Source organism: Camelus bactrianus, chromosome 10 (genome assembly GCF_048773025.1).
Source record: "Camelus bactrianus isolate YW-2024 breed Bactrian camel chromosome 10, ASM4877302v1, whole genome shotgun sequence".
In the NCBI taxonomy this organism is placed as follows: Eukaryota; Metazoa; Chordata; class Mammalia; order Artiodactyla; family Camelidae; genus Camelus; species Camelus bactrianus.
In genome coordinates this window covers 24,565,371-24,588,056 of record NC_133548.1, presented here as the reverse complement: position 1 = coordinate 24,588,056, position 22,686 = coordinate 24,565,371, and the positions used below count along the sequence as shown (strand labels likewise).

The 22,686-nt window shown below is 44.3% G+C and overlaps 1 protein-coding gene across 3 annotated transcripts in view; it reads left to right on the top strand.

The window, feature by feature from the left end:
* Positions 1–22,686, top strand: part of KIAA1549L (KIAA1549 like) — a 238,772-nt gene that overhangs the window by 122,349 nt on the left and 93,737 nt on the right. For 2 of the 3 annotated variants that reach the window (XM_045523904.2, XM_045523903.2), the window contains exons 2-6: positions 10,077–12,596; positions 13,003–13,611; positions 15,692–15,807; positions 18,051–18,270; positions 19,289–19,422. In XM_045523904.2, the coding sequence (XP_045379860.2) occupies positions 10,077–12,596; positions 13,003–13,611; positions 15,692–15,807; positions 18,051–18,270; positions 19,289–19,422 (3,599 nt within the window). The remainder of the gene's footprint in view (positions 1–10,076; positions 12,597–13,002; positions 13,612–15,691; positions 15,808–18,050; positions 18,271–19,288; positions 19,423–22,686) is intronic. The other variant, XM_074372189.1, reaches the window with a different exon arrangement.

Genomic DNA, 22,686 nt, shown 5'->3' with positions numbered 1-22,686 from the left:
GTTGTGGAAATCAGCAGACTTCAGGGTAGGTATCTAATGTAGATGCTTAGTAAGTCTTACTAATGCTGAGAAAGCCAGGTGGGTTACTCAGGTGCTCATTGGAGAATTAGGGTTGGAGAAAATAGATCCACTGTAAGAAATGTGAACCATTCCCGAGAAGATAGAATAAGTTTACTCACAAAAGTGGGAGTGTAAGAATTTATTTTTATCATAGTTCAGAAAAAAGATGTGACTCTGAAACCTCTCTGTTGGATTTTGTGCTCTTTGATGATAATCGTAACAAGTAACATTTTGACTGCTAACCATATACCAGGACGTGTTCCAAATACTCTACATGAATTAATGCCTTTAAGCCTCAAAACAGCCTGTGAGACAGCGATTATTACTTATCCTCACCTTAGAGAGGCGGAAACAGGCACAGAGAGGTACGTAACTTGCCTAAGTTTGCACAGCTAGAACAAGGCAGTCAGGCTATGAGTCCAGCTGCTCGGTCTCCAGGTCCCACACCTTCAACCATGACATTTGACCACCCTCCCAGTGAGATTACAGTTTGTTAATCTTTGTAAGGCAGATGAAGCATTCAATATGTATTTGCGGATAAATGTTAAGTGATTGAGCAAATAAGGGAGATAATTGGCTCTAATACTAAGCAGAAAGGGATAAGTATTCTAACAGAGCTAAAAACAGAGTTGTGGGAACAGTGGCATCTTAATTATGGGACTGTCGCTTAGGAGTGATTTACACCTAAACCTTTCAACAAGGAGGAAGACTAGTAATACGTTGTCTTTTTGCTCAACTCTCTACACTCCTGTTACTGCTTTTCTTTAGGAACAGAATTCCTAGATCGCCAGTCTTTCTTGCCTAATGGATTTAAATGGTCTCAACTTCCCAGAGGGCCATTAGAATGAAATAGTAAAAATTAATATGAAGTTTGGAAAGTTTTGCCAGTAGGGTCATCCTAATTATGAAGATCTGTTATTGGTGGTTAGTTGTGTTTTCTCTCATTGAGTTAGGCCATCATGAAGTTTTTAAACTTATAACTGACCCTATCAGAACGGTCAGAAGGATGCCAGGGTGTTGGGGGAGGAGAGAATCTCCCAAGTCCCATTGACTTACTTCTCTTTATGCTGCTTATCTTCTGTTGTGTGTGCTGTCCTGGTCCGTAAGAGGAAGTCATTGTATTCGTCCCACCTGCCATATGTGGATTGTGATGACAAAATTGGAAGGAGATGAGGCCATTACTTATAATGCTGAAAATTTATAAGCAACTCATATCTTAACAGCAAGGGGATGGTTAAGCAAATTATAATACCACATCTTAATGGAAATTATATATAGCCTTATCCACTATGGAAAAATGCCCTTAATATAATGTTAAAGACAAAAAGCCGGTGCAGACTTGGGTGTGCAGGGTGATCACAGGTCTGAAAGGCAAGCAAACCAAAGCTTTTCCAAGAATGAAGCCTGGAAGTACACAGTAGGAATCCTGGTTTTATCTGTGTGGTTGGACACGTGTGTGGAGAGGGCTTAGGGCCGCGTGGGATTCTTTTTCTTTGCCTGCTGCTTTTCCATCTTCTCTGAATTTTCTGTAAGGATCATATATACTGAGGTTTTAAAAAAAATGAAGGTGCAATTTATTACTGTTAAAAGGGGCAAGATCAACTTTATTTTTAAACCTGTTTCACAAAGGATTTGAAAGCAATAAACTTTAAAAAAAAAAAAAAAGGAAACAGCTGTGAAAGAGCTTTGAAAGTTACAAGGCTTCTGTTGAGGCAGTAAACAGAACCTTCTATTTGCTGGCATCACTTCAAGGAATGGCAATTTGATTCTATTAACTGGCGCATTTCATTTTAAAAAGCCCCAAGAGAAATCATCTTAGGCAAGAACAACCCAGGCGCCAAACTTCAGAACTGTGGGGTGTGGGGTGGATGCTTCAGCATAGCAATGATGCTTCATCCATCTCTTTTGACCTTCTAAAACTTGATGCCTGACAGGTCTTGGTGGTTTAGAGCCGTGCTCAGTAATGTTTGCCGAAGCAGCACCAGGGAGAGAGACTCATCACCAAACTCAGGAGAAAGGGGCAGCTACTGTGTGGGCTCCAGTCTGTTGGGGGTCCTTCCAGGAGATGGAGCCCACTCCAGACCCAGAGATGAAGGAAGACCTACCCTGCCCCACATGGAACAGAGGGCCTTGGATCTGAGGTCAAAGGGGCTGAGTCAGATTTGGCTGTAGGGCAACTCTCAGTGTGACCTTGGCCAAGACAACACTTGACCTCCCTTAGCCCTGGTTAATAAACCTTTATCTTCTGACTCACAGGGACTGTGAGGAACAAGATAGGATGAGGGTATTAAAGTACTGTGCAAACTATAAGGGATTCCACAGATGTGTGGGATTGTGACGATGCATGATCTGCAGGCATTTCTGAGTCCTGACTGGTATCCAGATCCTCTGAGGAAGCTTCTGAGTACATCTGTGGGCTACCCTAGGCTCAACAACAACAACAACAAAATAATAATAATAATAATAATACCACCAATACTAGGTGGCAATGTAAGGGCACTATGTGTCAAGCACTGCTCTAAGGATACACTTGATAGGTATCACCTCATTTTAATCCTTCAAACAATTTCATGGAGCCTTGGGTACCATGAGGTAGATACTGTAATTGTCCCCATTTTACAGATGAGGAAACTGAGGCACAGAGAGGTTAAGTAACTCATCCAAGGTCACACAGTTAGCCAATGGAGGAGTGAGTGGAATTCGCATCCAGGCAGTCTGACTGTGGGGCCCGGTCTAAAGCTATTTTTCTCTGACATACAAGGAGGAAGAGCTCGGGATATTTATTCATTGGTCACCTTCGTTTCCTGCACTTGAGAACTGTTGGTGATCAGGTTTGCTTTCCCTTAAGCGCTGCAGTGAGGAAAAGCTGCCGGCGGGCAGGGAGCGGGACAAAGCGGAGGGTCTCTTGACCGTGGTTGCAAACGCAGCCGCGCCCCGTCTAGCCTGGCGGTGGAAAGCGTCTCCTCGGTGGCGCCAGCGGCCAGAGGAAGGCGCAGCGCGGACTGGGAGAGGACTGCGACGGTGGCTGGGCTACGCGAGCAGTTCTGAGAAACCAGGCGGCAGCCCAGCGCAGCGTAGAGAGGACTGAATGGGGAACGCTCCTTAAGCAGCAGGCTCTGCCGGCTTTGGAAAGAAGGATCTCTAAGAACAGCCACCACCAGCGGACGGACACAGCCCTAGGGACGGAAGAGAGAGACTCAAGGGGAGACGCGGCAGCAGAGGAGCTGCTGTCCCTGACGGTTTGTGTGAGGCTAGTGTGTCTGCCACGCGCAGGTGGCAGCATCACAGCCCGGGTCTGCGTCTTATGTACGAGAGCACTGAGCAGGATAAACGAGCAGCGCCAAGGGCCGCTGGGAGACAGAGGCCTGAACCATCCATCATTGTGCATCTCGCTCGGTGTTACCCCGTGGGGTCGGAGGTCCGGGGAGCCGAGGGAGGTTGTTTTCACCTTTTTGCCGTTCGTCAGTGACGGGCTGTGCATCCAAACCTGACCAAGTGCTGAACTTCTGATATTTCACTGTGATCACGGTCTGCCTCCCGACTGTTTTAGTCCAAGGCTGCGTTTAGCTTTCATGGGACTCTATGCAAACCTGCTGAGCAACAGAAGCATTTGATACAAATGTGTGCAAGCTTGTGCTCCCTATCATTAAGTCTGATATTCCAGCAAGAGTGACTTATCTCTTTGCCGAAGCTCCGAGAACCATGGTTTTCTTTAAACTTGGCTCAAACTAACTCGGTTGAAAATGGGCGTGTGTCAGTTGTCTGTTGAGTAGCATTTGGATGACCACCCACTCTCGTTGCCTTGAGAAGAAAAGAGGTGACTCATTTTCACTTTCCTTTTCATTATTTTGAGGGTCTTCATTTTGCTTGTTTTGCTCATTTGCAATGTAAGTCTATCTCTGCTGATCTTTCTTCATCCAGAGCCTCCTTAAATCTCTGTCATCTAAACTATTTCCCTTTAAAATTCTTTTGAGTACCAGTCCCTTGGTGGGAAACACTGTGTTCAAACAGAAGGTAATGGTTGGTTCATCCCTGGAATAGGTATTTGTAAATGTTCAGAAAGGGCAACCAGCCTGGGGCTTGCACGGGAAAACACCACTGTCTTTCATCTCCCTCTGTGGTGTGTGGGACGCATCTTTGGTTTCTGTGCTTTTTTTTTTTTTTTTTTTTTTGAAGACTGTTACCATATTTTCAGCAAAGAACAATCTGTGTTTTTCTAAGTAGAAAAAAGTTATGGGCTTTTGAGGGGGAGAGGAGATTGGAATCATTGGGAGTTTACTGAGAAAAATAAGAATTCAGTCATTTGATTAGAATAGTGTGGGGTTTCTTTTCCTTGAAAAATGGAATTTAAACAGAAGAGTGCCACCTGTTACATAGCAACATTCCAAAGTGTCTGGTGACGTTTGCTGCTGTGGTTTTGTTTCTGCTCTTGCAAAGCCCTGTGTTGTCTTCAGTTAACTTCCCCCGAGTCCCAGGCACCATGTTAGAATTTTTATTTCACAGCTCGTTCTCCGGGATATTCCAGACGAACATATTAACTCACACTCCTTTGTTGCTGTCTTGAGTGCAGCTTCACACCATCCTTCATGCTTCTCTTCAGTCACGGTACCACGTGCTCTGGCTCCTCTTCCTACACTCCTGCTGCACCACATAGCCTTCCACAGCTCCTTACTTCCTACCTAGATTCATTTTCTAGTGCTGTATAGCCAAATACCACAAACTTCACAGCTTAGAACAACACACATTTATGATCTCACAAGTTTCCATGGGTCAAGAGTTGAGTATAGGTTATCTGGGCCCTTTGTATGAGATCTCACAAGGCTGCAGTCCTGGTGTCACCTGGGCTGTGTCCTCATCTGGTGGTTTGGCTGAGGACAAATCTACTTCCAAGTTCACCCAAGTTGTTGGCAGAATTTATTTCCTTGTGGCTGCCAGATCGAAGTCCCTGGCTTTTTGCTGGCTGTCAGCTGGAGGCCACCCTCTGCTCTGAGTGGCCACCTATAGTTCCTAGAGACCGCCTGCAGTCCTGGAGGCCACCCACAGCTCTTTGCCACGTGGGCTTTCTCAATATGGCCTCTTAATTCATGAGGCCATCAAGGAGAGCAAATCTGCCAGCAAGATAGAGTCTCATATAAGATTGAAAAAATCACAAGGCTGACATCCCATCACCTTTGCCATATTCTCTTGGTTAGAAGCAAGTCACAGATTCTGCTCATACTCCAGAAGAGGAGTCACACAAAGGCATGACCACCAAGAGACAGGGGTCATGGGGCTGCCAACACACCACCTATATCCAGCTTCTACTTCACTTCCTCCCTTCAAGTGTGTTTTCAACTCTCTGTAATATGGCTTTGCCTGACTTCTAATTTACTTTCCCTTCTTCTTAATATGTACCACCTACCTCTCATCTCCTCCTCAAAACTTGTTTTCCTTTCTTATTCCTTCTATGATGCATCTCTAATTAATACAGAAATATTTTTATTAGCATAGACAAAGTTCTAAAATCTTGTGTGTAAAGCAGAAGTATTTTTCATTGAAGTGAGGGGTTCTTAGCTGTGTTTTTTCGGCTTCTGAATCTTTTTGAGAGTCTAATCAAAGCCAGAGACTCTCACTCCCAGAAGGGAGGGACACAGCCCTGCACTGTTTCATTTATTATTTCTGCACAACATACCACCCCCAGCTAAGTGCTGTACGATAACAGCCATTTTGTTGTGCTCATGGTTTCAGGAATTCAGACAGAACACAGTGGGGGTGGCTTGTCTCTGCTTCTTGATGTCTGGGGGCTCAGTAGGGAAGAGACATCCAGCCTGATTCAAATGGCTGGGGACTAGAGTTGTCTGGCAGCCTTTTCATTCACCTGCCTGTGCCTGGACTGGGATGACTGGGAAGCTTGGCTGAGTTGGGACTGTTGACTGGAGTCCTTACACATGACCTCTCCATGCAGCTTGGGCTGCTAACAGAGTGGTGGCTGGGTTCCAGGAGGGACAGTGAGGGAGGACATGGAGAGCAAGCATTCCGAGGGCCAAGGGAAAGCTGCTTTTTATGATGGTAGCCTCAGAAGTCACGTGGCTTTAGTTCACCCCTACTCTAATTGGTTGAACAGTCTCAGGTCCACCCAAGGGAAGGGGACCTTGACCCTAGCTCTCAATGAGAAGCATGTAGGAGAATTTGCAGCCACTTAAAAAACCACCATATACACAAACATAAACATATTTACAGGAATACATTACCCTGAACTCTAAGAACTAAAAGGGACCATAAAGGATTATCTATTTTAATCTCCCATGCATGGCTCAGTTCCTCTTTGCAGCTTTGCTGTCATCACATCCCTGAACCACCTTACTGGTCTCCTGTCATCCACTCTTGCCCCTTTCAGTCCATCTTCACTCCGTAGCCACAGTGATTGTTCTGAAACACAAATTTTCCCCTGTATATCACCCACCCTCACTGCCTCCACTTCCACCTAAAATCTGTGATACTCTAGTGGTCTGGTCATCCACCAGCTCTTCAGCCTTATCTCATGCCACGCCCACTCGTGTTCTCCTGATCTTGCTTTTTTTCAGTTCCTTGTACTGTTTATGCATCTTCCCGTGACAGGGCCTTTGCGAATGCTCATCTTTTTACATGGAATTTTTTTCCCTACCCTCTTTGCTTGATTAACTTCTACTTATTCTTTGGATCTCAGCTTGATGGCCACTTCCTTAGTGATGTGATTTCTGACCCCTCTGATCAGGTCACACTCTCCTGTTGCATGCTCTTAAGAACTATGCATCATTCGTGTGTAACAGCTATCACTTTTACATTTGTGAGAGTTTGATTTAACTCCACGTCTCCCATGAGACTGTGAGTTCCATGGAGCCAGAGACCATGTTTGTTTTTCATCCTTTATTCTTTATAGCTTACATATAAACATTATAGATATTACTTCCTAAGTATGAATTTTTTTTTTAAATTTCAGGAATGAAAAGAATTGAATGCAGCCTAAGAATTTGTAACTTCCTTGCTAGCCTACATTCCTATTATAGTTCATAATGAGCTCCAGTCAACTCTACATACAGGTAATGGAAGCTATTCTTAAGGGGAAGCTCCACCATTCTGTTCCTGTCTAGGTAATATGTAGGTTAAGGTCAAGCCTTTATATTTAATCCTAATTTATGTCCTTTTTCAACAGTAATTTCAATCAGTTGACACGTCCTTGAAGCATGTTTCTCTGAAATTCTTCATATCAATTATTCTTTTGAATTTGCTATCATTTGCTAATTCAGTGAACATGCTTTCTTCCTTAGCTTTATGTATATCATTTTTTTTAAAGTCACCAAGTTCTGGGGTCAAATGTATTTGAAAAATATCCTAAACATATTTCAGAAGTTAAATATTTTTTAGCAATTTTGGCCAAACTTTAACTAAACCATCCAACATTGATTTATTGACTTTTTACTGCATCCCAGGCATTCTTATGTTTTCTTGTCTGTGGGACGTCTCTGAGCCTGTATTTAAATGTTGATGTACAAAGGATTTTGTCCATTTAAGTTCCAAATCTGCCTTTATATCAATTTTTGAATAGGCTAGGTAGGGTAAGTTAGGTTATGCTGCAGTAACAAACAACCCCCAAATTGCAATGATTTAAAACAACAAAATTAATTTCTTGCTCATGCTACCTGTATGTACTTTCACAGCAGAGGGCCTTTGCTTATTATAGTCCCTAAGGGACCTGGGCTGGTGGACCAGCAAACATTTTATATATTGCTAATTTCCTCCGCCTCTTCTTCCTTCTCTTTTCCTTCCTCCTCCTCTTCCTCCTCCTCCTCCTTCTTCTTAACAACTTATTGAGATATAATATTGCTAGGATTTTTTTTTTCCTTCAGAGAAAGCAAATTCTGGGGAGTCTTGCTCCAGCATTTAAATGTTCTAGCCTACAAGTGACACTTGTCACTTCTGCTCACAACTCATTGGCCAGAGCTAGTCACATGGCCCAACCCAACCACAGAGGTGTCTAGGAAGTGCAGTCCTATATGTGCTCTGAAGGTGGAGAGTCAGAAATGTATGGTGACCAGCATCAGTGACTGTTAGGTATGAGTGTAGTATACAGCACTTCTCAAAATTGTTAGCTTGTTGAAACTTTTCTTCACGAGGCATCTTGGGACACAGTGTTTTGTAAGGGATAGCTTGGGAAACACTGGGTTCTAGTCTAGAAACAACAAAGTTAGCAGTGGCAAATTCACTAGGGACCATCTCTTCACTTCAGCATGGAACTCTCCATCAGCCTCCTTTGGCTGCAGCCATTCAGTCATTTACAAATCCCCCTTGTATTAACCATCCAGCACCCACTTCTCCTTCCTGTTTGTAAGATTTTTATGAAAGACTTTGCAAAAAATCTTGCTGAAAGCAGAAGCTACTCCGCCTAATGCATCCTTTTTGACTTACTTGAAACAAGATTAATTTGGTATGTCTCCTGAGTCCATGAGTTGAACCCGTGATTGAATATATTTCAATGAGAGTACAAAAGAAGAAATCCGGTGTAGATTTCATCTGACATGCAGGTAATAAAAGTGGATTCTAAAGTGTTACTGGAAAATACCAAAATGCAAAAACTGCATTATATGGGAATTATATTCACCCATGTACGTGTAAGTATCACCTGTGTACATAACCAGACAAGACTGCATGACAGGTAGGAAGCTGAGTCTATCTAGGAGATAAGCAATGTAAATAAGAAGGATTGAAGCATGACAGCAGTATCAGTCTTCCATGTAAAATCGCAGCCAACTGAGAAATGAAGCCTTCCTTAGGCTTCATGTGGTAACAGAAACACAATTTCCATTGCAAACCATGGGACAGTTCCCAAGGAGTGCAGGTATTTTAATGAAATGCTGTAGACTTTTGTGTCCTGTAGCTGTATGTGCACTTGCCAGTTATTTCTATATAAGGCGCACGTACAGCTCTGAGTGGCTGGAGGGTGCGCACAAACCCAGATTTTCTGATTTCAGCTCTTGGTTTGTTTGCTTCCGTCAGACAGTGCTAATGTGTTTTGCCAATAATGTAGAAAGCCCTAGAAGTACCTTGTTTTTGTTATTTTTAATTTAAAATATTGTTTAAGTGCACTTAGTCACCTCTGGGGTCATCAGCACCATCGACACCACTGTGGGAAGGGGAATCAGAGAATCCCCAGGCGGGATGTTGTTTCTTCCCAAGTGTGAAATCTCCAGCTTTCTGATCATCTATTTCTTTTTCTTTTCTTTCTTTTTTTTTTTTTTTTTTTTTCTTGCCTCCTATCCTGCGGAGTCACGTTTTGTGCCCCGTCTCCTCACCTCTCTGCCTGCAGGTTCGCACATTGGTGCTGACAGCTCTGGTTTCTCTGCAGGTGCCCGTAGTGACACCAGGCCTGGCGAGAGCTGTCTCTGGTCCTGGGTGGGATGTGAATAGCTTTTCTCTCTCAGAAATAGCCTAATTTGGAAGAAATCCCCTTTGCTGTTTGACATGGTGTGAACAACAGCATCAGGGATCCTTTTAAATCCAACAGGATAAATATGTCTCCTTGGTGCCATCTTTCCAAACACAGGTAACCTCGGTTATCATGCTTGAGATGCCCTAGGGTCCAAAAGAAAAGATTCGCATTTGGATACAGAGTCCTTTCCTTTTGCATTTTGGATTCTTGGATGAGGCTTATTGTGGTGTCCTTGGCCGTGGCAGGGAGCCATGTTTGTCTTTGATTTTTCTAGGTTGTGAGTTTCACAGTCCAACCCTTGTAGGTGGTCTAGAAAAGAGATTTAATACACACACATATCTTCTACATCTTTGCTTAAATGTTACTTCATCAGAGACTGCTTCCCACCAGCTCTGCCCTATAGGTCAGATGCAGCATCTACATGTTTGTAATTACCTAATGTATTGTTTGAATGTGTTTAATGAGTCTTCTGTGATGGGGCGGAAGCCCTGTGAGGTCCCTGTCTTGCCCACCCTTCTCTCCAGTACCTGTGATTATCCCATGCCTGACTGCTTGATATTTTGTTTCACAGGAACAGACAGTCTGCAGATCACTGTCACCCCAACCCTGGAGTCATTTCCTCATGGGAAATTGTTACCAGTTTCACCAACATGGCCTTTCTCAGAAGTCCAGTCTTCCTCAGCAGTGGGCAGTATCAAGACTGTGCCAGGACCGTCCCCTGACAACACAAGCTTGCCACAGTCTGTCCGGACACCTCCACCCAAGACACACCGCAGGGCTCGGGCTCATGGGGACTTCTCTTCTCTCCCTTACCAAGGAAGTGGCCAGAGCGCCTCCCTCGAACCTTCCAAGGATTCCACTGAGTCCCTGGTCCAACCAAGACCTCAAGGGGGAAAGGAAGCAGCTGCCATGTCAGGTTTGCCTCACACCAGCATGCGCCCCCCATTGTCCACCGTCCCGTCAGTGACGTCCCTGAGTGCCGCCCATCCATCGTGGCCACCGTGGGTAGGGACTCCTTCCATTTCAAACCAACATTCCCTGAGGGCACACGTTCTCCCCCCATCTTCATCTTCTTCATTGGCTCCTGACTCACCTCATTCCATCATCTTTTCTAAGCCAGCAGGGCGACCCACCAAAGTGCCTTTATTCCCCCGAACAGCTCCAACTGACTCCTCCTCCAGGCAGCACGTAGCTAACCCCTTAAACCCATTTGCTGAGGAAATGAACCACACTCCATCCAGAAATGTCCATGATTTAATAGGCATCCCTCATCTAGGTTTTTCTGGCTCCTCAGCCCCAGCAGAGGGACCTTACTCGGCCGGCTCGCCCGCACCTGAGTTTCTGAGCTGGGTGGCAGCCCTGGCCCATCGGTTCCCTCCTCCCCGGGCACTTGGAAGTCTTCTTCAGCTTTCAGGTAGAACGCCCTCACAGTCAGTGTTGGAAGTGGCTTCAAGTCCTGCATCCACCCAGGCTGAGGGGGCTAAAAGAGCACGTGATGAGGTGTCTTTGCCGGCTCTTAGGAGCGCAGCAGCAGTGACCCGTGAGGCTGCGTCTTCAGCAGTCCAGACCATAGACTCAGTGGCAGTGGAGCTGACCAACCGAAAGGCAGCCCCTGCTACTGCAGATGACTCTGCTTACCCCCGTCATCTGTCAGCAGCTCCAGAGAATTCCAAAGGGCCCGCCCTTTCAGCAGAACACACATCTTCCCCTCTGGTGCCTTCTCCTCTGGCTCTCACCACAGCCGGCCGAGGGCAAGACATGCTTTCTGGGGCGGTTCTCACATCACCATCCAATGGCACAGCAGCAGATTTCCCCTCTACGCCTCCTTCCCTTGGTCTGGCGTGGAATCATGCCTCTCCATTCACTGAGCCCCAGAAGCCAACTCCTCAAGATGCCAGCGATGATGGATCCCCTCCTACTGCAGCTACAGACTTCCCCCTCTCAAGCAAATTTCCTAATCTTCCTTCCACGACTTGGACATTTCCCCTGCAGAGAGAAGATAGCGGGACAGCTGTTTTAAAGAAAAATGAAAAGGCAAATTTGACAGTTGCTCTCCAGACCCATCCAAGTAAAGAGATTCCGAGTCTTCACACTGTAAATGGATTCACCTCTGATTTTAGCACTGATCATGTTTCCACAACACCAAGAACAAGCCCTCTTCCTTCAGAATTACCTTCACCATCCATCCCCTTCGCACGAGCCACCCAGACTGTTTCCCTACCTCTTAGCTTTTCCAACACCAAGCCAGAGACTTCCACAGCTGTGACAGACCAGTCTGAGTTGCCAGTTTCAGCTTCCAAACAGGTGATGGCATTTCCCTCCTCCAGTGAGGTCTTTGATTTCTCAACAATGGGAGACTTGAAGAAGCCAGCACTCACAGATGTTTTCTGGAGTTCTCTTTCAACAGAAACTGGATCCCTTACCGCAGAACCAACAATATCTGGCTTGCTGCAGCAAACAAATTATGATATAAATGGGCACACAGTTAACTCCACAAGTTGGGAAACTCATTCAGCGTCAACCACTCCTCCCGGTGGTTTAAATTCAGCTGCCAATACAATAACATCTGGGGATTTCAAAGATAATGATGAACATTTAGTAACTGCAGAAGGTTTTAACATTCAGTATCCAGTCTCTGGTATCAACCCCAGTGAGCCCATTCAACAGTCAGATATTACCATGGTTGGAAACCACACAGATGTCTTGTCTGTGAGCACTAACGACCATTCCAGAGACTTGCAAACAGCTGAAGTTGAAGATTTCCCATCCATAAGTCAACATTCTGTGTCTCATCCCCATCCACAGCTGCCTGCCCATCCAACCCATCCTCTTTTGCTAACTTCTCCAAGTCTAACTTCTACAGCTAGCTTGCAGGAAATGCTTTCAGATGGAATGAGTACAAGTTTCCAAATCTCTGCCGACATCGATCCATCTCCAGTGATAAATGCTTCCACACCTTTCCAGAGTATCCCGAGATATCCCTCTACTGCTGATTCTACTCTGTCAACCAGTACCTTACTCAGGACCCCATCCAAAGCACTGCTGGCTTCTCGGCACCCCGAGAAATGGAAAGGTGCAGCCACTGATGCAGGTAGCTTGTTTCCTGGTACCCCCCAAATTAGATATGACTGCTTCTGTGGCCAAAGCATCTTCAGGCTCAGCAGAGATACCCGGCTTTGCTCAGACAGAGCAGCTCCACCCTGATTTCAGGTTGATGAATGAGTTAGCAGTCTGAACAGTCATGTCCTTGATCTTCTGCCGACTTGATATTTTTGGAAAGTATTCAGAATTTAAGTGTCCTTATTACCAGCCATAGCTTTGCCCTAAGTGGCATTCTTTTTGGTTAATTGACTTAGCGAACCTAAAGCTGTTTCGCCTAAATTCCAGAGCTCAGAGACTTTTCACCTCAGCAAACCCATGAGTTACATCCATTCATTTCCAAAAGGGGTGTGTGCATTCTGGGCCAATGACAAACGTTGCTTTTTCTCTCTTTGCAGTGGACTTCTTGGTGTTGCCCAAGGCAGAACCGACAGCAGCAACCCCGCTGTTTCTTCGGAAATCAAGTCCACCGTTGCTGTCTGCAGCCCTGGTTGCCAAGGGCGCCGGCAGCAGCCCTTCGGCTGTGGCCGCGGGGTTAGTCAAGAGCAGCTGGACCACTGCTCTAGCTAAAAATGTCACCAACAACGCAGCACCCGGCCCAAAGGTGACACCAGGGGCAGCCCATCCAGCCTTCTCCTTCACGCCGACCTACATGTTTGCAAGAACAGCCCACACCGTGAGCACTCACCCCACCATGCAGGGGAACACGGGCACCGCCTCTGGCCTGCTGTCCGCAACACACCTCCCCAGGAAACCACAAGCCATGCACCCGGGCTTCCCAAACCCCACCAACCCAGACGTGCCCAGGGCGTCCACCGCGCGCCCGCTGACAATCACGGCGGCCTTGACGTCTATCACCGCGCCAGTAAGGGCCACCCGGATGCCACCTTTGTCAGCAGAAAACACAGATGCTGCTCTTCCCGCTGCGTCCGCTGCTGTGGTCACAGCTGGCAAAATGGCATCCAACCTGGAGTGTCAGATGTCCAGCAAGCTCCTGGTGAGGACAGGTAAGGGTCCACTGTCCTCACGCAGCTTGAAAGCAGCAGGTGCATCCTGGCCTCCGAGACGTAACAGAGTTATTAGGTTTCTCTGAGATCAGTGGTTCTCCACCAGGGGTGGTTTTGCCCCCACCTGAGGGGACATTTGGCCATGTCTAGAGATGTTTTGGGGTGTCTACGACTTGGAGGGTAGGGAGGATGTCACGGGCATCTAGTGAGACAGAGACCTGGGAGGCTGCTAAACATCCTACAGTACACAGGACGCTCAGACAACAAAGAATAATCCAGCCCAAAAACATCAGTAGTGCCGAGGTTGGGAAGCCCTGATCTTTATCAAGTGACAGAGGAGAGGAGGAGCATCATGTGACACGGACTCTGGTCCTGGGATCCATCCTGATATCAGAGGCCCCTGGGAAACCAGTCCTGCCAGTGAGTCTGAGAAAGCAAACGTGCACCAAGTTTTGCCTGTAGAGTGAATCAGTGATGTCTCGCATGCATGGATGATGTGATCAGCGAAATAGAAAGTCTTGGGAGGGGCTACAGAACTCAGAAAGGCTTTCTGTCCTGTGTTTTTTCAACCAGCAAATACTAAAAGTACAGCTACTGTGCACTATGTCAGTGCGCACAATTTCTCCTGATGTTAAAAAGGAGACTTTTTTGAAAAAGTTGGGTGATGGGTGCTACCTTTTCAGCCCCCACCTCTGAGTTGCAGCACACGGGCCAAGAAGGCACAGGACGCTTTTACTAGTGTGGTAGTGTCTGTTATAAACAACATTAGACATGCTATTTGAAGGAGCATGCCAGTGTTGGATGCTCACGTCCCGCCTTCTTCGCCCCACAGAGAATTAAATGGAATTATTTCCTGAGAGATTTCTTATTCTAAAATGGGAAATTGTGAATGTGGCACAGCAGAAAGCACAGTATCTCTTTCTCAAGAAATTATACCATCTGATTTTCCACTCCCCCACCCCCTCTCACTCCAGATCTCCACCGCCTCCTCTGAGTGGCAGGCACCCCCAGCCACCTAGATGCAGAAGTCTGGAACATTCTCCCCTCCCTCTTTTTCACAACCTCCCCTCACCCCAGCCACCCCCTGATCAGCCCCTGGTTCCTTCCAGTCCTACCTCCTGACCACCTCTTCTGTCCACCCCCTCCCCACCACTTCCCTAGTTCACACCATCAGTCGCTCACCTCAGTTTCTGCAACGACAGTCAAATTTATCTCTCTGCCTTCAGACTTCCCCTACCCTCCAATCTGTTCTCCAGTCTGCAGTCAAGGGAACCTTCTAAAATGCATGCCTTTGCTTAAAACCCTTCGTTTCCCACTGCCCTCAGGACCAAGCCTGAACATGTAGACTGAAGTATGCATTTCTCTCGCCTGTGCCTTTGCACTCGGTCTTCCCTCTGCTGGGATTGGTGGGGGCAGTCCTTCCCGCCTTGCCTCACTCACGCCCGTTATCCTTCAAGACTCAGTGGAAGCATCAGTTCCTCCCAGAAGCCTTCCCTGATCCCTGCCGTCTTGCCCAGGTTAGAGCCAGATGCTCGTCCAAGGGCCTCCAACAACATCCTAGGCTTCCCATCAAATAGCGCCTGTCATGTTCGATCACAAATGCCTCTTCGTCACCCGGGTCTCCATCCCTGTCTCTGTCCCATTGTAGGGTGGGGAGTGCACCTCCTGATGCTGGGTTGTTTTAGAGTGTAGCACCTGGCTCAGGGCCTGCATTTAAGGAACCTCTCAGGGATGCTGTTGCGGGAATTTTCTTGCATGCAGACCCACCAGGGGCAGGCATGGCTAAGCCTGGCTTTCAGAGTCAGAGGCAGCATTGGTCAGAAGTGCCACCGCACACTAGCTCTCTCTCCACTAGGGCCACGCAAATGGCTGGGGCTTTTTAGGACTTGAGTGGAACCAACCGAGATGCTGACCCAGCAACCCCTCCACGCCCCCACCCACCAACGCGTTGGTTGGACCTGTATGCACCAGCTTTGCTCAGAACCTGCAAGAGGTGGTGGTGAGATGGAGAGGAGGGCTGATCAGTTAGGAGGCCTGCTGCCTTATCATGCTGATCGTGTGCTTCTGTTTCACCCCACAGTTATCTTTCTGACCCAAAGGAGGGTGCAGATCAGTGAAACCCTGAAGTTCAACATAGCTAAAGGGCTCACGCAGGCATTGCGGAAGGCGTTCCACCAGAATGATGTCTCGGCTCATGTAAGCCCCCTGCTTTCGTAACCAAGCTAATCCACCCACATCTTCCTCAGCGGTCCGGAGTCTGTTTAGACTGTCTTCCTCCTCCCTGGGTACCACAGCCACAACAGAAATAGGATCTTTCATCGTTTTGGCAAATAGCTAATGCGTGGTAGCTGGAGAAAAAGGTCAAATTCTGAGATGGAAAACTGAGGATAATTGCCTTATGTCTAGATTTTTTTCAAAGCCTGGATGTACTGTTTTAAATTGTCCCATTATCCTGTTGTTTGGGCAAACTATTTAATTGCATCGGTATAATTCTGCAGAAACCATCCATTGCTTTGGCCTCTATCTTCCTCACCATTGTAAACAGTTAGTGATTTATTTCTAGACCTTTAAAAATTACTCTGACTTGTAAATTGAGTCCAACTTTGCTTCAATTGCCAGTGCAGACGGGAAAAAAACTTTTTTTTCCCTCCAAACACTTTAATGTCAAGTACTAGTTAACAACCACGAGCTGATTTTGATGGCATATCCAAGTGATGGAAGCCTTTGCACTCTTTTTGTTTGATTCCAAGTTTTAAAGGAGTAAATGTGATTGGCAGTTAGTGGACCACCCTTTACATCACTTAAAAATATTGCTCTGGCTTCTTCCTTTGAAGGTTTGCACCACAGCTGCATTCAAACTAGTGGTCCCCACCACCACATCAAGGCCTCACAAGGAGATTGAGTACACAGTTAATTGGTCACGGTCCATCTCTTTTATATAATTCTGAAAAAAAGAAGGAAAGGAAGAAATGCTCTCCACAAGAGGAATCTTTGGTTTCTGCACCGAAAACTTCATTTGAAAGTTGAAAATGTGAAGGTTTCCATTTGGTTACCTGAAACAGTTTTCACTAAAATTTAGTCATTTGCAAGCTACTGGTCACAGTTTCTGCTATTTTTTTTTTTTTTTTGTATATCATCACAGATCGCTGTGACAACTAGTATGTATTAGTTTTTTTTTAAAAATCTGCTTTTATTTTTAAAAACTTAAACACATTTCTTTTGAAAGGACGTTTGGTATTACCACCATAAAGGGAAATCAGGATCATTTGGCATAAATAAAAGGTGATCACAGAAATGAGAATAGTGGAAGAGAGCTTGTTAAATTCAAGCTAGATATTGTTGCTTGCAGAAGGCTCTAAGGCTGGGCCTGGTGTCCCTTTGTTTAAAAATATGATTAGCAAGGATTAGAGAGGTGTTAAAAGTAAATTATCCTCAAACTGAGACTTGCGCCTTGAGATAACTGGAAGGATTCGAACAGGAGTCACTTTCTCGCTGGGTGATTTGGTGACGCTTAGTGCTGATCCATGTTCCATCCAGAAGTATCTCTTGTCCCACCTACAGGCATCTTGAGCACCACCTGTAGGTGACAAAAGTGTTGGAGGCACACACAGTGTGGAGGAAGCAAAGGCACACCCAGCCTGCTGCAAAATCAGTTGTCTTGGTTTCTTTAGCAAATAAACATGATGCAAGAATAAGAGGGGAGGGGAAGCAGGTGTTAAAAACAGCCTCAGCTGTTAATATACAACACTAAGAAAGCAAAACAAAATAAGAATAAATTTGAAAGCCTCAAAACCTGCCAGCTGGGTCAGAAAGAGCTCAGATCATCAGCACCCCTTAGGACTCAGCTGTAGGAGAAATTCTCCGTGGCCCATCCCTGTCTTGGTCTTGAAACAGTTACAAGCCAAGACTGGAGTGAAGTCTGAACAATTCTTCTCTCAGCTTCTAGAGAGAGGAATTCACCTCATTTATTACCTGGCCCCCTGTCCTGTAAGGGGCCTCACTTAATCTATTATTTCTGCCTTTTGATGTTCATAAATGATGAGAAATATAATACAGCAGTTTTCCCCAGAATTCCATTCCCTGGAAATCTCTCTTGCCCATCATCTCCTGCCTACCTGCCTGCTTGGTGATCAGTGGTACTCACAGAATTATACTAAGGCACTTAAGGAATCAAAAAAAACAAAATCAAAACCCCACAGATTTAATTCTATTCCGTGTAGGTTTGATATAAATTATACTTCTTGTATATATTTGAGATTTGATATTTTGAGACTTGCCAATCCATGTATGCTTTATGGGATTGTTGGGATAGTTCTCCAGTGGGGACATCCTGTTCCCCGGCCATGCTAAGTAACAGTTGTGGTTCTAAGAAACACCAGGAAGAACTTACGGTACCATGGAAGTGGACACTGAGTTCTGTGGGTCCATTTGTTTTGCAGGTGGACATCCTGGAACATTCTCACAACGTTACAGTTGGTTATTACGCCACGAAAGGGAGGCTGGTGTACTTGCCTGCGGCAGTGATCGAAATGCTGGGTGTTTATGGGGTCAGCAACGTCACTGCAGATCTGAAGCAACACGCCCCAAACTTGCAATCGGTGGCAGTACTTGCTTCCCCGTGGACTCCCCAGCCTGCAGGCTACTTCCAGCTGAAAACAGGCAAGTAACTCAGAAGGAAAGGATGCCTCTCCGTTCTGGATCAGGGGTGGTACCAAGAAGACACCTATTTGACAACTCCATGGCTAGCTGCTCTGTCATCTCATTAAGTCCCTGTGTAGCTTCCTCCAAAAGCCTTGTGAAGATGAATATATGCATATGCATGACTGGGATATTGTGCTGTGGACCAGAAACTGACACATTATAACTGACTGTACTTCAATAAAAAAAAATAGAATCTATAAATAATAGATGTAATCATTATGTTGAATCAATGCCCTTTCACGATGTAAAAAAAAAAATTACAACATAAAAAAAAAGGCCTTGTGAGTCAAATGTCCAAGTTTCCAGCACAGCAGCCTAAACTTTTCTAACCCTGGATTTATTAGAAATATTCCTTCACATGAGTCTTTCTTCCCAGTTTATATAATTAGTACTTATGAGGGTCAAGTACTGTATTTTTATGTTTTTTCCTGTATCACTGATGGATGCTGAGAAGAGCTGAGCATCTATAAAATCTATGCTTTGCAGCAGTATGTTCCAGGTGCCACTGAATCAGAATCTCTGAGCTTAGGCCCAAATCTTCCTTTCTTTCAAACTCCCTGGTGATTCTTATCTTGTGGTTTGTAAACCACAAGAGTAGAGGAACCATTGAAATTGAAAGACTCAATCAACTTAGTAATGCAGGTCAATTCATTTTTTTTTCCTCCAAAGAAATAGAAGATATGATCGCTGTTAAATTATTTTTTTGTCTTGGACCAGATGTCTCCAAATTCCAATCAAATGAAATCACAAAATCCTTTGCATTGGAGGGAATCTCAGGTTTGATCATGCATTTAATTCTTCTATATTATAAATCATTTTAAGAGCCACTTCCAAAACTACAACCAAACCTTGTCCGTCCTTATTTGCCTAATTTCTCTGAAGCAAAATCATGCCATCTTATCTCATGACTGCTATTGAGTTCAAGGAACTGAGACACAGAGCTTTGGTGGGCCCTGATTTCTTATTCTCATCCTAGTGCTGCAGTTCGTGAGCCAATCCGACAACATACAGTCCTGCAAGTTTGCTCAGACGATGGAACAGAGGCTGCAGAGGGCCTTCCAGGATGCGGAGAAGAAAGTTCTGAATACTAAAAGCAACCTGACGATTCAGGTGAGGAGGAGGATGCTTCAGCCATGTAGTCGACAGAGGCCAACCATAACACAAATGTTGGCAGGAAATGACTTGGTCCCCATTTCAAAACTGCCTGGTGTAAGTGCAACTTGGTTCTTTGGGCATGTGATGTAGACAGGAGAAGGTGCCACTTTCAGGCCACTGATTTGAGTCAGGCCTGGCACTGATGGGGGTATCTGGGGTATGGTCATGACAAGAGAGATGCTGTGTCACTGTGTACCTGCTATGATTGGGGATTTTATATTTATTTGCCCATGTGAAGTCTCCAGGCCTTTCTAATGCATTTATTATTTTTTAAAAATGAACTAGCATATCCTCTATGTGTCAAATGTTGCATATAAAATGAATCATTCCTAAATAGCTAACTCACCAAGAGTTGCCTGTTCTGTGATTTTCACTGAGCTATTTTCCAGACATCTACATAAACGATCACCTTAGTTTAAACACATACACAACACATATACACACACATTTTATATCTAGGGCTTACTGTGTGCCAGGACTGTGTTAAGTGTTTGACAAATGTTTTGCTGTGTAATACTCAAGACATCCTTCTGATGTGTTATTATCACCATTTCACAAGAAAGGGAACTGAGAGAAAGGTAAGGAGCATCCAGAAGGTCACACAGTTGGTAAAGAATGGAATTAGGACTTGAGCCAAAGCCCATGCTCTCATCCACCATGCTCTGCCAGCATCAGTGCAGTGCAGAAATGGGATCCTTGATGAAGTTTTTGAAGAGTGTATGAATTATCTTCCAGGACAGTCCCACTCCCAGTGTACTGTATTTCAGCTTCCTGTATTCATAGTAGACGTGCTACCAGAAGCTTTTCTCAGACCCATTTTTTACAATTATATAGATAACATCCCACTAAAGACAGATGCTTCTAAGTGATATTCATCCAGCCCCCAAATTTCTCAAATTAACTGTACTAACCAATGTCTCTGTTTTTACTGAACTAAAAGCCTTTGCAATTAAACCCAGTGGTTTCAAAATTGACATTTAGCATAAGTGAATTATCAGCAAAACCAATATGATGTGGAAAGCATACAATTTAATTTGAATGAGCAGCTTTCCTTTTCTAGATTTACCCAAAGTATATGTGGAAGTATCTCTCATTATGATTTGGTTCCTATTAGACTAAGATCTAAAAACATGTCACAGACATAAGATTTATATAAGGAGTATGACTCAGCTCCTTTGGGGGAGATCTTTTTCTTTCTGATGGGATTTGTGATCCTCATATGTAAATGAGTCTTATTAGAGCTTGGCAGCAGAACATACTCTAATTGGATTCAGGAAGCACAGACTTATTGAGTACCGGCTCTTTATCAGGCATTGGAAGGGACACCAAGATAAATAAGCTGCCCTTGGTTTATTTGTGAAAGTGGTGTTAAGCAGCCCTGAAGAATGGTCACGCTTTTCTTAGCTGTATAAAAAATGAGTATATTAAAGAAGACATAAATAAATGGAAAGATACTCTGTGCTCATGAACTGGAAGACTTAATATTGTTATGATATCAGTACTACTGAGACTGATCTATAGAGTCAATGAAATCTCTATCAAAATTCTAGTGACTTTTTTGCAAAAATAGAAAAACCCATCTTAAAATTCACATGAAATCTCAAGGGACTGCAAATAGCCAAAACAATCTTGAAAGAGAAAAAGTTGGAGGTCTCACACTTCCTGATTTTAAAACTTAGTACAAAGCTATGATAATCAGAACAGTGTGGTACTGGCATAAAGGCAGACTTATACACCAATGGAACAGAACAGAGAGCCCAGAAATAAACCCTTGCATATATGGTCATATGATTTTTGACAGTGGTAACAAGTCCATTCAGTGGGAGGAGGGACAGTCTTTTCAGCTGGTGGTACTGGGAAAACTAGATATCCACAAGCAAAAGAATGATCCTTACCTAACACTATATGCAAAAATTAAATCAAAATCGATCAAATACCTAAATGTAAGGGCTAAAACTATGGAACTTTTAGAAGAAAATAGAGAAGAAAAGCTTCATGACATTGGATTTGGCAATGATTTGTTGGATATGACACCAAAAGCACAAGCAACAAAAGAAAAAAAATAGATAAATTGGGCTTCATCAATATTAAAAACTTTGTGGCTCAAAGGACATAATCAAAAGGCAACCCACAGAATGGGAGAAAATACTTACAAATAATATATCTACAATGGATTAATATCTAGGATAGATAAAGAATTCCTACAACTCAACAACAATAAAACAAACACCCCAGTTATGAAATGAGCAAAGGATTTGAACAGGCATTTCTCCAAAGAAGATATACAGGTAACTAGTAGGCACATGAAATGATGCTCTATGTGACTAATCATTAAAGAAATGCGAATAAAACCTACAAAATACTAGTTCATACCTATTAGGATGGATATTATTTTTAAAAAATAGAGTAACAAGTCTTAGTAAGGAGGAATTGGAACTCTTGTGCACTGCTGGTGGGCATGTCAAGTGGTACAGCTACAGTGGAAAACAGTATGGCAGTCCTTCAAAAAATTAAACATAGAATTACCATGTGATCCAATGATTCTATTTCTGGGTATATACCCAATAGAATTGCAAGTAGGGACCTGAACAGATATTTGAACACCCATGTTCATAGCAGCATTATTCACAACAGCCAAAAGGTGGAAGCAATCCAAGTGTCCATCCACAGATAAATGGATAAATCAATGTGATGTATACATATGATGGAATATTATTCATCCTGAAAAAAGGAGGGTAGTTCTGACACAGGCTACAACATGGGTGTACCTTAAGGACATTGCACTAAGTGAAAGAAGCCGGTAACAAAAGAACAAATGCTGTATGAGTCCGCTTATAAAAGATACTTAGTTTTGTCAAACTAATAGAGACAGAAAATAGAATGGTGGTTGCTAGGAGCCAGGGAGAGGAAGAAATGGGGAGTTGTTTAATGGGTACAGAGTTTCAATTTGGGGTGATGAAAAAGTTCTGGAGATGGATGGTGGTGATGGTTGCACAACAGTGTGAATGTACTAAATGTCATTGAACTGTACACTTAAAATGGTTAAAATGGTAAAATACATGTGTTTTTACCACAAAAATGTATGAGGCTAATGTAATCTTATATGTCAATTCTCAGTTTAAAAAAATATATATATATTTATATAACTTACCTGGTCAAGTGTAGAGTGTACAGAAGTACCATATTGCAAGTTCTTTGGGATCCAATGAGATTTCATTT